This window comes from Prionailurus viverrinus, chromosome A2 (genome assembly GCF_022837055.1).
Source record: "Prionailurus viverrinus isolate Anna chromosome A2, UM_Priviv_1.0, whole genome shotgun sequence".
NCBI lineage: Eukaryota > Metazoa > Chordata > Mammalia > Carnivora > Felidae > Prionailurus > Prionailurus viverrinus.
The window spans coordinates 81,841,161-81,856,230 of NC_062562.1; the positions used below are offsets into that span (position 1 = coordinate 81,841,161).

The 15,070-nt window shown below is 37.7% G+C and overlaps 1 protein-coding gene across 5 annotated transcripts in view; it reads left to right on the forward strand.

The window, feature by feature from the left end:
* FBXL13 (F-box and leucine rich repeat protein 13) overlaps nucleotides 1-15,070 on the forward strand; it is a 217,356-nt gene that overhangs the window by 155,606 nt on the left and 46,680 nt on the right. For 3 of the 5 annotated variants that reach the window (XM_047825866.1, XM_047825885.1, XM_047825891.1), the window contains 5 exons: nucleotides 1,101-1,199; nucleotides 1,738-1,855; nucleotides 1,951-2,113; nucleotides 8,028-8,147; nucleotides 9,162-9,288. In XM_047825866.1, coding sequence (XP_047681822.1) covers nucleotides 1,101-1,199; nucleotides 1,738-1,855; nucleotides 1,951-2,113; nucleotides 8,028-8,147; nucleotides 9,162-9,288 — 627 coding nt within the window. The remainder of the gene's footprint in view (nucleotides 1-1,100; nucleotides 1,200-1,737; nucleotides 1,856-1,950; nucleotides 2,114-8,027; nucleotides 8,148-9,161; nucleotides 9,289-15,070) is intronic. The other 2 variants (XM_047825876.1, XM_047825898.1) reach the window with 2 other exon arrangements.

A 15,070-nucleotide genomic window follows, 5' to 3' on the forward strand; every position in this document is an offset into this window, starting at 1 on the left:
GAGCATCTGACTCTTGATTTTGGCTCAGGTCATGATCTCACGGTTTGTGAGTTCAAGCCCCATGTCGGCTCTGCACTGACAGCCCAGAGTCTGCTTGGGATTCTCTCTCTCTGCCCCTCCCTAACGTGTGCACTCTCTTTCTCAAAATAAATAAATAAAAACTTAAAAAAAATAAAAACATGGGAAAATGAAAAATAATGTTGGCAAAGATGTGGAGAAGTGGGAACACTATTAGATTTCTGGTTGGAACGTAAAATGGTGCAATCACTGTAAAAAACATTTTGGTGGTTCCTTAAAACAGTTAAACAGAATTACCATAGGGTCCAGCAATTCCACTCCTACATATATACCCAAAAGAATTGAAAACTGGTACTCAAACAAATAGATGCACATATATGTTCATAGCAGCACTGTTCAAAATATCCAAAAGATGGAAACAGCTCAAATATCCATCAATAGATGGATGGATGAACAAAATGCCGTATATTCATTCAATAGAATATTATTCAGCCATAAAAATGAATAAGGTACTGATACATGCTACACCATGGATGAACCTCAAAAACATTATGCTAAGTGAAAGAGAGAAGACACAAAAGGCCATATACTATATGATTCTACTTCTGTGAAATATTTAGAATAGGTAAATCCACAGAGACAGAACCCAGATTAATGATTGCTGGGGGCTAGGAGAAGGGGAGTATAAGGAGCAACTGCTTAATAGATTCAGTTTCCTTTTAGGGTGATAAAAATATTTTGGAACCATATAGAGGTTGTGGTTGCATAAGATCATGAATGGTTAAGGGCCCATTTAAGTGATTAATTTTACGTTATGTGAATTTTGCCTCAATAAAACAATTAAACAATAAGTTAACTAGACCTATTGTGATGATCATTGCATAATATACATATAAGAAATTAAATAGTAAAGAAATCAAGACTAGATTCTTTACTTCTTATGTATGTCATATTTTATGGTTCCAATTTTAAAATATAGTAGCAACATCATGACATACCTTTGCTTACGACTTCATTCAGGTTTTATTAGCTGCCATGCTAATGAGTTCTACCATCATTTTCACCTACTTTGTACGATTCAGATTTCAGTCCAAGGCTTCAGGAACATTGCAAACAGCTGCACTGGAATTATGCATCTGACCATCAACGACATGCCAACTCTGACGGACAACTGTATAAAAGTAGGTAGTTGCAAAGTACATTTTCTTCTCAGTCCCAATTAATGCACACATTTTCTAGTGGCCTGAATTGTTGAGAAATATGAATGGGATTTTCAAGTTAGTGGTTTTTAGAGTAAGAAAATCATCTTAAAATTTATACACGCACATACAGTTGAACATTTGAATCCATACATGCCCTAATACACTTTGTTTCACAATTGGAATATTTTTGTTTCAAAGATACTATAGCCTAAGCATAAATGTTAACTTTAGTGCTACATGTCCGACTTCTAAATGTAGTGATTTTTTTGTCAGCATTTCATTTTCTCATGTCTTCCCATACCTTTGTAACATGATTTAATTCTGATTCCTCTGCAGTACTCAAATGTGAATGTACTAAAATATATTGAATAAAAATCCCATTGTCTTTGAAATTAGGAAAATGTAATGGTTAATATGTCTGCTTCTGAAAGTATGGAGAAAAACAAATAACCTCATTACTTTGCTAAGCTTGTTCTATACACTGTGGTAAATTTTATCATCTTTTCTTCTTCTAAAGGCTTTAGTTGAAAGGTGCCCTCGTATTACATCAATAGTTTTCATTGGTGCTCCACATATCTCTGATTGTGCTTTTAAAGCTCTTTCTACGTGTAACCTCAGAAAGATCCGATTTGAAGGTCTGTGATATTAAAAATGGGGTTCCACATTAATGTTTACTTTTACTCTTGTGGCATTATAAATACAATACTTGTCTTCTGTTTTTTTAAAACAGGAAATAAAAGGATTACTGATGCGTGCTTCAAATTTATAGATAAGAATTATCCAAATATCAGTCACATTTACATGGCAGACTGCAAGAGATTAACAGATAGTAGCCTTAAGTCACTTTCACCTTTGAAGCAACTAACTGTGTTGAATTTGGCAAATTGTATAAGGTAATGAGTCATTCAGTTAAATGTTTAAGAAATACTGATTATTAGAATGTGTGAGACTCTCTCCTCAAGGTGCTCATTGGTTAGTAGAGTAAACATGAAAGGCAGGAGTCCAAGTGCAGGGAAGTACAGAGTTCTGTGGTAACACAATTAAGGGGCACCGACCCCAGGCTGGTTATACGGAAGGGCAAGGAGACTGTCAGGATAATTGGAATCATGGCCCCTTATAAGATTAAATGAATTCAAGGGAACACTTACGGGCTATTTTTCCTAGTGAGGGTTCTCATGGCTAGTTCATTTAACAGGTCTTTTCCCAAATGGAGTTTGTTAGTTGCTTAGGAGGAACCAACCTTACTGAAGGGTTTCTTCTTGAGTACTGGTGAGATTTCTCCTCTGTGTGGATCCCCTAACATATGGACAGAAGAAGACAAGTTCTTAACAAAACCCTTTCTTCAGTTGGGCATTGGGCTTCTCCCTTGGTAGTCTCATGTGGGCAAGGGTCAAATTCTTGTTGGAACCTCTTCCCTAGTGCATCTCAGGCTTTTGTCTGTGTACATTTTTTATGATCTTATAGGGCCACAGGCTGGCAAAACAGTAGTTGACTAGGAAGTTGGTTAATATTTGGGAGAACATAGGACTACTCAGAGTAATAAGCTAAACTACAAAAATCTTGACCCATGATCCCTATTATTAAAATGGGAAGTCACCATGGGTGAGGGAAGGAACTGGATTTGAAATGGGGAAAAATGTGGATTAGGAAATCCAGGTGTCTAGTGAATAGCCCAGCAAGGAACTGAGGCCTCCTGCCAACAGCCACGTGAGTGAGCTTGGATAGACCTTCCAGCCTTAGTCAAGCCTTCAAATGACTGAATTCCCAGTGGAATCTTTATTGCAAGCTCATGAAAGACCCTAGGCTAGAACCATACAGCTAGCCTACTCCCAAATTCCCAAGACCCAGAAACTGGGAGAGAATAAATGTTTAAGGCACAAAGTTTGGGCTTATTAGGTACATAGTGATACAGAACACACACACACACACACACACACACACACACACACACAGAGTATCCTATCTGTATTAATATGTGAAATAAAATTGAGTTTCATCCTCATACTTCACTCAGGCCTCTGCAGGTTAACTACTTTTAAAGTAAATGGAAGTTTTCTACTTCTAGCAGTATAGTTAACAAAACATTTCAAAGGACTCTTTGCCACAATTTAGATCCTTGATGAGACATACTTTAAATACACTGCTGAGAGTAAGAGAAAGATCCAATATCCAATATCCTGCTTCTGTACGAATCCTCTCAACGAATGCTCTCTTGGGATTTGTTGCTGTTCTGAGCATAAATGTTTATGTCAATGCCGCCACTGAGAGAATCAGCTCTGACCAAGACTCAAGGTAGGGAAGCAGAACCTGAGACTTCCACAGGGGCTGGACCTGGACCTCTTTAAGGCGGACAAAATGGTCTTAGGTAGGTAGCACCCAGGGTCCTGCAAAGAAGTTAGCTCGAAGCTTCTCTGGAGGAAAGCATTTTCTATTTAGGCCTCCAGGACTCCTATAGATTAAGAATAAAATATAGGTGCTCACGATTAAAGATTGTTAGGTGTACGAAGATATGAGTCACCAGAAGCAGCAAAATAAATTTGACCTTCAAATAATTCAGATTATTGGGGTTATCAGACATAGGATATAAGAAATATGTATAAAATGTTTGAGGAAATTAATGAAATCATAAATATGATCAGGGAAAAATATATAATAAAAATAACTAGATTTATTTAAGAAAATAAAACTTTTAGGAATAAAAAATATAGTGCAGTTATTGAAATAAAGAAACTAAATGGATTTACAATCAGTAGGTTAGAACTCACTGAGAAGTACAGAGACAGAAGATAATCTCTTCCATGACAGAAGACTAAAAAAAAAAAAGATGAAAAATATGAAAGAGTGTACCATGGGGTGAAGATATCAGAGTTTCACAGTAGATTTTTAAAACTTCATCTATAAGAGATAAGCCTAAAAACAGTCAATTTGAGAGTCAGAGAATATACATTTTCCTCAACCACACAACCCTCCTTTTTAAAATGGACTGTGCATGAAGTTTTAAGACAAATTTCAATGATTTTCAAATTATTGGTATCAACAAATTACATTTTCTCACTACAATGCTATTAAATTAGAAATCACTAGTGGAAAGAAAAATTAAAAACATATATAGGATTTAAAAATAAAAATTCCAGGGTATCAGAATCACCTGAGGAGCTGAATAAAACTACACATGCCCAAGCCCTACCACAGAGCTACTAAACCTGAATATTTAGGAATGGAACCCAGCTTGTGCTGCTTTTGATGCACAGCCAGGTTTGGGAATAACTACATTAACCAATTAACTTGTACCATTACCTGTATAATCCTTTTCTGTTGATTTTTGATGCCTCCTGGATTATAATAGAAAATTATATATACATATATACATACATATACACATACTTACACATATATACGTACATACACACATATCAGTTGATATAGATAGGTGTGCACAGATTTAAAAAAAAATCCTTCTCACAAAGATGTACCTCACGAATTTAAGAAAAAAATAAAATGGTGTTTTTAAAACTGAAAAAAAAAGATAGGTGTGTATATGTATATGTTTTCAGACTACCTTTTCTGTTCCATTCATTTATCCATCCTCTATCTAATCTTGCACGGTATTTTACCTATAAAATGGGGTAAATAACAGTATATACTCAAGATTGTTATAAGGATCAAATATGTTAACTCATGTAATATGTTTAGAATAGTGTCTGGCATATAATATGCATTCAATAAATGTTATCTGTTATTATTGCTTTATAATATGTTTTAATGTCTAAGGGAATTAGACTTTCCTTATTAAGTTAATTTGATTTAACATATGGATTGTTTTCCTATTTTAAAAGCTTTCATATATATCTGTGGTTATTGCTGTTCTAATTTATTTTTCTTTCTCAAGAATCCTCTTTATCTAAAGATTGAATCCTAGTTCTCTGTTTTCAATCTCATTTATTTCTAATTCTTTATCCTTCTGCATTTCAAAGGAACTTTTCAAATATGCCTTCTACTTATTAATTTAATTTTCTAAAAGGGTCAATTTTGGTTTTGATGACTTAGGTTATTGAATTTTTAGTTTTTACCAGCTGTTTTTCTTTTGTTTGTTAATTTGAGTATAGTTGACATACAATATTACATTAGTTTCAGGTATACAACTTAATAATTTGAAACGTTTATACATTATGCTATGTTCACTATCTGTATGAAACTATCATCTGTCCCAATATATCACTATTACAATACCATTAACTGTATTCCTTATGCTGTACCTTTCATTCCCGTGACTGATTTATTCCATAACTGGAAGCCTGTATCTCCTACACCTCTTTACCTGTTCTGCTTATCCTTCTACCCCTCTACCCTCTGGAGACCATGAGTTTATTCCCTGTTTTTATAGGTCTGATTCATCTTTTTGCTTTTTATTCATTTTTAAAAAAGATTTCACTATGATCTGAATCCTATGGTTTTGGAATTTCTCAGTCTGACTTGCTTCACCTAGCATAATACCCTCTAGGTCCATCCATGTTGTCTCAAATGGCATGATCTCATCTTTTTTCATCTAATGATGGACCCTTATATTGCTTCCTTGGCTATTGCTTATATTGCTTATCTTGGCTATTGCCAATAATGCTGCAATAAACATGGGGTAGATATATTTTTTTGAATTAGTGTTTTCATTTTCTTTGGGTAAATATCCAGTAGTGGAATTGATGGATCTTATGGTAGTTCTAGTTTTAATTTTTTGAGGAACCTCCATACTCTTTTCCACAGTAGTTGCACCAATTTACATTCCCACCAACAGTGCACAAATGTTCCCTTTTCTCTACATCCTCACCAATACTCATTATTTCTTGTCTTTTTGATACTAGACATTCTGACTAGTGTGGGGGTGATATCTCATTGTGGTTTTGATTTGCATTTCTCTGATGATTAGTGATTTTGAGCATCTTTTCATGTATCTGTTGGCCAACAGTATGTCTTTTTTGGAAAAGTGTCTATTCAGTTCCTCTGCCCATTTTTTTATTCAGACTATTTTTTTTTGGTGTTGACTTGTATAAGTTCTTTATATATTTTGGATATTAACCCCTTACCAGATATATAATTTGCAAATATCTTCTCCCATTCAGTAAGTTTGCTTTTTTGTTTTGTTGGCTACTTTTGCTGTGCTAAACCTTTTCATTTCAATGTAGTCCCCTAGTAGTTTATTTTTGCTTTTGTTTCACTTGCCTTAGAAGAGATATCTAGAAAAACACTGCTATGTTTGCCATCTGTTCTTATCTCAGGTGGCCACCTTTTCATCTCAGATTGTATTTTAGAATATTTTTATTTTGGCTACAGTCAGGTCACCCTTATTAATTCTTACTGCTTCTTTACACTGCTTAATTTGTTCTAATGTTTTTGTATCTTCTTTTTCAAATCATTTTCAGAGATATGCTTTCTTAAGTCTTACAAATCCCATGATGAATTTATTTTCTTGTTAGTAAAAATATCTCTCAATGAATACTCCAGCCCTGGTGTTTGCCAACAGATAAGTTGATCAGTTGTGTTTGCACTGATCCCATCCCCTCCCATTCCCCCATCCACCCACTCACTCACCAGGCCCTTTACTGCATTCCCAGGTGCTGCCACAGTCTCCCTTTCATATTATAGATGGAAGGTGAGTTTATGGGCACAGGAGGCACTTAATGTGGCCCATTCAACTCAAACAGGCCCATTCACCTTTTGCCTGTACTGCTCAGTTTTTTATAAATCTGATCAAATAGAGGGTATGAAAGATGTCACCAGTCCACATATATTGTTTCCAAGGCTTTTCCCATCTGTACACCCACCTGTAGGATTGTTGCATGTGAAAGCTACCTCTTAGGATGCAATGTGCAATTTCCTGTTGTATTTATTTACTGGAATGCTTTTTAGAAGAAACCGGTGGTCTCCAAATGGAATCATAAATAAAGCTCCCAATGGAAGACAGGGAATGGATGGGCCAAATAGACTTCCAGCCATTTATAAAGCATGGTTCAGGGAGGGGGCAAGGAATGGTAGGGACACAAAGGCATCTCTGATTAGGGATAGACAATGTAGGAAGACTGAGGTCAAGATCTTCTTCTAGGTTTTCTGTACTTCAGAAAAAATCCAAAGGTCACTTGTTGGCTTTCCAGTCCAGCTAACTTGACCTTGTATTTAGTGAAAATTCCTCTAAGATTCTGGCAGTAGCTTGACTGTTAGTCTTGGTTCTACTCTCCTAAGTTTTGGTGTTTTTCTTGTGCAGGAGTTTGCATTGGGACCGCTTAACTCAATCACATTTTAAACCAAGAAAAAGATTTCAAGAACCATCTGTCTTATTAATAATTACAATTATGTCACCTAATTAAATGAAAAATGAACAGAAGAGCATTACAATCATTTATATCTTTTCTATTAGACTAAAAGTGGTATTCTCAAATTTGGTTTTAAAACACTGGCACAATTGGGGCACCTGGGTGGCGCAGTCGGTTAAGCGTCCGACTTCAGCCAGGTCACGATCTCGCGGTCCGGGAGTTCGAGCCCCGCGTCGGGCTCTGGGCTGATGGCTCAGAGCCTGGAGCCTGTTTCCGATTCTGTGTCTCCCTCTCTCTCTGCCCCTCCCCCGTTCATGCTCTGTCTCTCTCTGTCCCAAAAATAAATAAACGTTGAAAAAAAAAAAACACTGGCACAATCAATACCAATATAAGGATATTACCATGTTATTTTAGAATGCATTGAATGTAGTAACTATTACTTAAGTAGTATTCTATATATTTCATATAAAATCATATTTAAAGCTTTTCTTACTCTTTCCTACAGAATTGGTGATATGGGAGTAAAGCAATTTCTTGATGGTCCTGTGAGCATAAGGATAAGAGAGCTAAATTTAAGTAACTGTATCCACCTGGGTGATGCCTCTATTATGAAACTATCAGAGTGGTATGATAAAGCAATAATATTTTACATCATATATTAGTAATTGTATATTTGCTAATAGGAGAGCTTAGAGATAGACCTTCCGAGCCATTTGGGAAATATCAAGAGGCCAATAAGCTGGTCCAATACTCAGTGAAATAAAAGAAAAGACACTGGAGTCATAGATTAAACTAGTTTTTTGATAATATATGAGTGGTTTCTTATTAATTTCATATTAGAGAAAGTTTCAGATGGAATCATTAATGAAGTTACCACTATCTAGACATGAGTGACTTCTCTGTGCTTTTCAAGGATATTACCTCTGTGTAAACCTTTCCTCCAGGCTTTGGAAATGCTCCAGCATTTCCCAAGAGATGTTCTAGATGGTGGGTTTATTCTTGATTCTCCCTACTTGTCAGAGACCTTGTGTACTTGAAAGGGTCGAGCCCAATTCCTGTGGCAAACTTGTAAGGGATAAATGAGAAACTTAACCTTGCACTTTTAGGGGTCATTCATCATACTTACATGACAATTTTTTGCATGCAAGTGATATGTTTTTTTCTCACTAGAAATTACAGTATGAAATGAAACCACAGAAAGACTGTCTTATATAATAACCCACCTCCCTCTCATCCTATTTTGTAATGCCAAATTATTTTCCACTTTTAAACCTACTTCTATTTTTTTAAATTCTTTAATATTTATTTATTTTTGAGAAAGAGAGACAGAGTAAGAGCAGGGAAGGGACAGAGAGAAAGGGAGACACAGAATCTGAAGCAGGCTCCAGGTTCTGAGCTGTCAGCACAGAGCCCGATGCGGGGCTCAAACTCACAAACCGTGAGATCATGACCTGAGCCGAAGTCGGACGCTTAACTGAGTGAGCCACCCAGGTGCTTCTTAAGCCTATTTTGATTTTGAGAAAAAGAAAGTCCTTGTTTCAATACCATTTGCTTTCCTTAGACAGTTTTGATATAAAGAAATGGCTACCAATACTGTGATTAAAAGCTAAAATTAATTCTTCATGCTGCTTTCTTCCAGCTGCCCTAATTTAAACTACTTGAGTTTGAGAAATTGTGAACATTTGACTGACCTAGCAATTGACTATGTTGTAAACATCTTTTCCTTGGTATCAGTAGATCTCTCTGGAACAAACATCTCTAATGAGGTAAAGAAAATTTTCAAAATAGTTCAATGGCTTTTATTGTTTTCAGTAGTATAACAATGGAGAGAACATCAATTATTTTTATTTCCTAAGTTATTAGATTATAAAAGGCCAGTTTAGGAATACTGTTTCTGTAATAGTGATAGATGAAGTTATTTATAAACTAAGGGTCTTGTTTCTCTGCTTACAAAATGGAAAATTCAGTATTTTGAGCAAAGTCCTGACAGATTGGAATGTTAAACGACAGATCTGAAATCTGTTTCATTATAGAAATGTGGCAATGTGGATGTAATATATTCCAGTTGGCTTATATATGTTTTTCTGGTGGACTGAACATTCTGTAAAACTATGTGAATGCCTTGAAACCTCACTCTTTAGTTCAAAACTGAAATCTAGAAACGGCCTCATCAAATATACAAAAGAATACATTTTAAGGAGCTCATTTCCTGCAAGAGGCTGATGCTACTCCTCAGAGTTGAAACTCAGTTCACACTTAAGGTATCTTATCTATCACTGCGGCACTGCCCCACTTACTAATCAAAAGGAAGATAAACTTGGAGAGATTGCCAGTTTCTGAAAGACTTCAATGGGCTGTAGTTAGATAAGAAATGCATTGGCTTCTCTTGAAAATCAGTGCATTGGGAGGGATATAGGAAGACAACAGAGTTGAGGATCTCTACCCCATCTGCTTGCTAAATCCCTGTTCATCCCTCATGCTCATCAAATCACCTAGGAGTCCTTCTCTGAAAAGCCCTACCTTACAGGCAAGTACAGGAACTACTTCTCTATGTGGATCTCTTGCCCCAGTACATCCTTTAACATGACCCATTTCTCTCCATTTCTTACTGCATTACTGATATCTGTGTTGTGTCCATTCTTCCCCAACATTTAGTGGGCTCTGTTTATTGGTCTATGTTCTTTCCTTTCTTTATCTAAGAGTGAATTTAGATTCAGCCTCCATCCTGCTAGACGGTCTCCTCTCCCCTTCCTTGGTAGTGTCATCTATGTGTGGTACGAGAGTGGGGTAGGGGCAGTTACATGTAGTCAACTCATTTTGGTGGTGGCAAGCCTGATTTTTACAACGTTGTCTTCTGTCCAAGCTGGAATCCACTGGGATGTCCGTAGGCTCATTTGGTTTTTGGTTTCCTGTTTAGTTAGATCCCTGATGTGTCATCCTTGGTCAGCTCCAAAGCCCCTTTAGGTCTGCAGGCTCCTTTGTCATGTGTGCCTTCCTCTGGACCCCTCTGGGTCATGCTGGGGCATGGGGACTCTGTGAGGCTGTCTTAGGTCCATAGTCCTAGACATCCCCTGCAGACATTTTCCTGTTCTCACATCTGGGTGTATTTGCCGCAGACCCATGCCTCACCCTTCTCTCACTCTGCTGCAGTGGCTGACTCATGTCCACCAGCTTCCAGTTGGGTTTGGTGCTTGTCAGGCATTTGTGAGCAACTGGAGGGTAAGAAGAGGGAAAAGACCAGAGTTTTCCTCCACCTTTCTTTGCATCATCATCAGCAGCTGCATTTCCTTCATGATCTTCTCCCTCCAGTGAGATCTTCTGTGGTCCCAGCTTCCCTGGGTGACCTTGGCTCCAGCCTCCAATAACACCATTTCTTCTCATTGGCCTTCCAGCACAGGGGGAGTAGTGGCTTCCTGCTCCTGCTCACATCTCCAGATTGTGTCATTATCCCATTTCACTTCTCAGTTTCTTTACCACGTATCTAGCTAGTTCCCTATCACAATTAAATTTCCTCAGTTTTAAATACATTTTCTGTTTTCTTCTTTAGATCGTAGCTGACACAACAAGCAGCCCAGGAAAAACTTGGATGCCTTGTTGCTTTTCACAACCCTTCCAGGGAAAGGTGGGATGGGTTCCCATTTGCTTAGATCCCCAAACATATCAGGTTGGGGGTTCCAACCTTCTCTCCAACTGAATAGAGTCCAGGGAGGTCTAGAACAGTGCCCTGTGTGGGGCATCCCCCAGCACTCATTCTTTGCTTCCCTCTAGCTCCCCCTTCCCCTGCTCTTCCCTTCCTCCTCTCCTTTCCTCTCCCTTCCTCTGCCTTGTTCTCTCCCTTGTTCTCTCTCTTTTTAGCTCTTCTTTTCTCTTGACATAGACTATCTAATTTGGGGATGGGAAAAAAATGTTCCAACTCCATTACATGGTTTGAAAAATATTATGTCTCAAGTCTTTCATGGTTTATGTAAAGCTTAAAGGCCTGGCATATCTTTTTTCCTCCTGTGTTCTTCTGTGAAAACCTTTCCCTGACACATACAAGTAGAATGCCCAGCTGCTGTTAGAAGGGTCACAAGGTAACAAAAGGTGGAGGATCAAAGCACATTACGAAACACATCACGATATCGTTCCACCACAGCACTCCTTGCAAGCCTGAATGATGAACATTTGTTGAACAAAAGCAGTGAAGCTTGGAAGGTTTATCCTAGTTTTTAGCATTTGGGGAAAACTCAGTTTTTATTTTCAAAGACCATATATTGAAGTTCTATCTGCTGAGGACAAGTAAAAAACTTAAGAATATAGCCTCAAGTCCCATTCACTGTTGTTTTGCTTGTAAGGAAGGTATACAATATGAGAGAGCTGTAAATGGATATCTTTGGGGGAGAATGCTAGTTATATTCTGCTAAAACATTTAAAAAGAAGTCTTCTGAAGGTTGTTGTTTTCTTCCTCTAAATTGGTTAAACTCTGATCTAGAAGGTGAATGATTAAAAAAATAATAAAAATAAAAAATATGATGACTAACTTGAATATAAATTTTAAAAAATAAAAAATAAATAAAAGGCAAATGGTCAACACTGTAGTACTACAACAGCTGTGGTAGCTAATCTCAAATAGTAAAAATAAAATGAGTTAGCCCAGATGTCAGTTTGGGCAGCTAAACACCAGTCTGGATTGTAGGTCTGATGAAGTGCAAATACGACTAGAAACTTAACACTTAGGATTTAAACTCTGGAATGTTACAGATATTCACCAGAGATCAAATGTGACCAATTATACCTTTTGAAAAAAAAAAAAAGAAAGCTTCTTACATTTTCTAATAATTCTGTTCACTCTCAATTTTTTTTCAATAATGAGTTTTCAGTTAGAATCGCACCACTCATTTAGTTAACAAATCTTTATTCTGAGTACTTTGTAGTCAGTATTGGGATGCTGGAATGAACAAGACAAACATGGTTCCTCAGGCATGAGACAAGTGGTTATAAACTGTGATGGGTATGGGAGACAACCTCCCTCAGAAAGTCAGAGAAGACCTTTTCTAAGAGATAAAGAAGGGGTATGTGCTGAGCCAAAGAAACAGCCTGAACGAAGACACAGAGGTTTAAAAGTATGGTGGCATCAAGGATATTTGCACATTGGGTATGACTTGACCATGAGGAGAGTGATAAGAGATGATGCCTAGTAGACCGGCAAGGACCAGGTCATGAGGGGCCCAGAAGCCATACTGAGGAATTTGTTCTTTGCCCTTTTGGCAATGGAAAGATATTTAGGACTGTCAATTAGACTGTAACAAGGTCAGACGGACATGGTTTAAAGATGACTGTACCTGCTGGATAGACAAGGGAATAATAGATGAACGAGAGACTAATTATAAAGCAGTAATCCAGTTATGAGTGTCTGCATTAAGGCTAGAGCTAGGGGAGATGACAGTAGGGCTGGAGCAAAATCTGCAGATTTGAGAGACACTGAGGAAAATGAATCATCAGGAAATAGAAATAGACTGAGTATGGGGGTAAAGAAGGAAGGGAGGCAATCAGGGATCATGCCAGATTTTTGGCTTGAGCATCTGTTTAAATGGTGGCATCCCTTACTGAGCTGTGTCCTTTCCACAGTGCAAGGAGCAGGGCTGCTGTTTGGTTTGAGTCACCTGGAAGACAGCTTTAGAGAAATGTAGAGCTCAGGAAATAAGCAGAGAAATCGCTGAAATTCACTCCTTAGAGACAGAAGAGCTTTTTAGGTTTGCAAAGTGTGAAGGCGTGTTGCACTCTGAAAGTCATGGAAACTCGTGAGGAAGTTAATCAGAGAAAGCAAAAGTAGAGATATTTAGAAATTTAGAAATATGCTTAAGTGAGAGAGCTAGCTTAAACGGGGGAAGCAAAGAGGAGAACACAGTTATTTAAAGCTGTATACATTTCTTATAATAATTAGAAAATAGTGAAAAATGTATCATCCAGGAATAAAAGCTTGTATAACAAGTTATCTAGTAAGCGCATTTTAGAGAATGAGGAAATATGTCAATTTTCTTCTTTTAATATAAAGGGGACAGGGTTCACAAGTGAGGGAAATAGCTCACTAATGTGATGGTATCTTAAAGTATCATTAAAAGTCTTTTAATCTCTTATACAGCTTTTCTTAATGTCTCATTAAATGGGATGTTATTCATTCCCTTCCTACCTCAGAGGATTGTTTGAATATGAGGTTATATCTTCATGTATGTGGGGAAAATGTTTTCCTCTAGTTGGGAGAATTATCACTTACTGAAGACCATAGTACCTACAGTTAGGGAAGTTCAATCCATTGCTTAAGTTGCTTTAGTCACTGCCATATTTGCTGTTTAAAGGAGAAATGAGTCAGAGCAATGGTCCAGACAGTGTGCTTAGACAGTGGTTTATTTAAGGCTCTTTCATTTGCCTGATTTTTGAAATTTTTATTTTTTTAAATTAAAAAAAAATTTTTTTTTCAACATTTATTTTATTTTTGGGACAGAGAGAGACAGAGCATGAACGGGGGAGGGGCAGAGAGAGAGGGAGACACAGAATCGGAAACAGGCTCCAGGCTCTGAGCCATCAGCCCAGAGCCCGACGCGGGGCTCGAACTCCCAGACTGCGAGATCGTGACCTGGCTGAAGTCGGACGCTTAACCAACTGCGCCACCCAGGCGCCCCTATTTTTTTTAATTTTTAAAGAAAGTCTTATTTTTTTAAATTTATTTTGATAGAAAGAGAGCACAGGGGGGGCAGAGAGAGAGGGAAAAAGAAAATCCCAAGCAGGCTCTTCATTGTTAGCATGGAGCCCGATATGGGGCTCAAACTCATGAACTGTGAGATCATGACCTGAGCTGAAATCAAGAGTGAGACCTTAACTGACTGAGTCACCCAGGGGCCCCTGATTTTTGAAATTTTTAATTATGAGTACCATATCTTGAGTGCCTATCATGTACGCTATTTCCTAGAGTCCCCTTACTAGGATGTGAGATCCAAGAAGACTGAGACTTTGTTTTGCTCACTGCTGCTTTCCCAGAACCTTGGGGGGTAATAGACACTTGATAAATACTCACTGAATGAAGGAACAAATGCTGAGCTCTAGAGTTACCAAATGGGAATAAGATCTGTTCTCTGCAGTCCAATGTGGAAGGGTAAGTATGAGTAATTTAAACATGGTGTGGCAGGTGTAGTGTTGGAAGAAGAGAGGAGGGGATCTCTTAACTCAGCCTGCTCGACATGCAAGCATGCAAATGCATGCTTGTTCAAGGAACTTTATGCAGCTTCACACTACTAAAATGTACTGTGAAAAGGAGATGTCACTGAGGAATTCCATCCTAGGCCAAGGAGTTTGGACTTGAACCAATGGATGAGGAGACAACACTTAGCAGGGAAGTCACAGTCATAATAGCCTCCCATTTTAGATACATTATTTGTGTTGTTCTCTGGAGGACAGATTGGAGGGGAGAAAGACTAAAGGCAAGGAGTGGAAATAAGATGAATCCATAAAGGGGACTAAAGAAAGAAGGTGAGAAAGGTTGTAAGAGAACCAGGGGAGTGTAACCATGTGTGG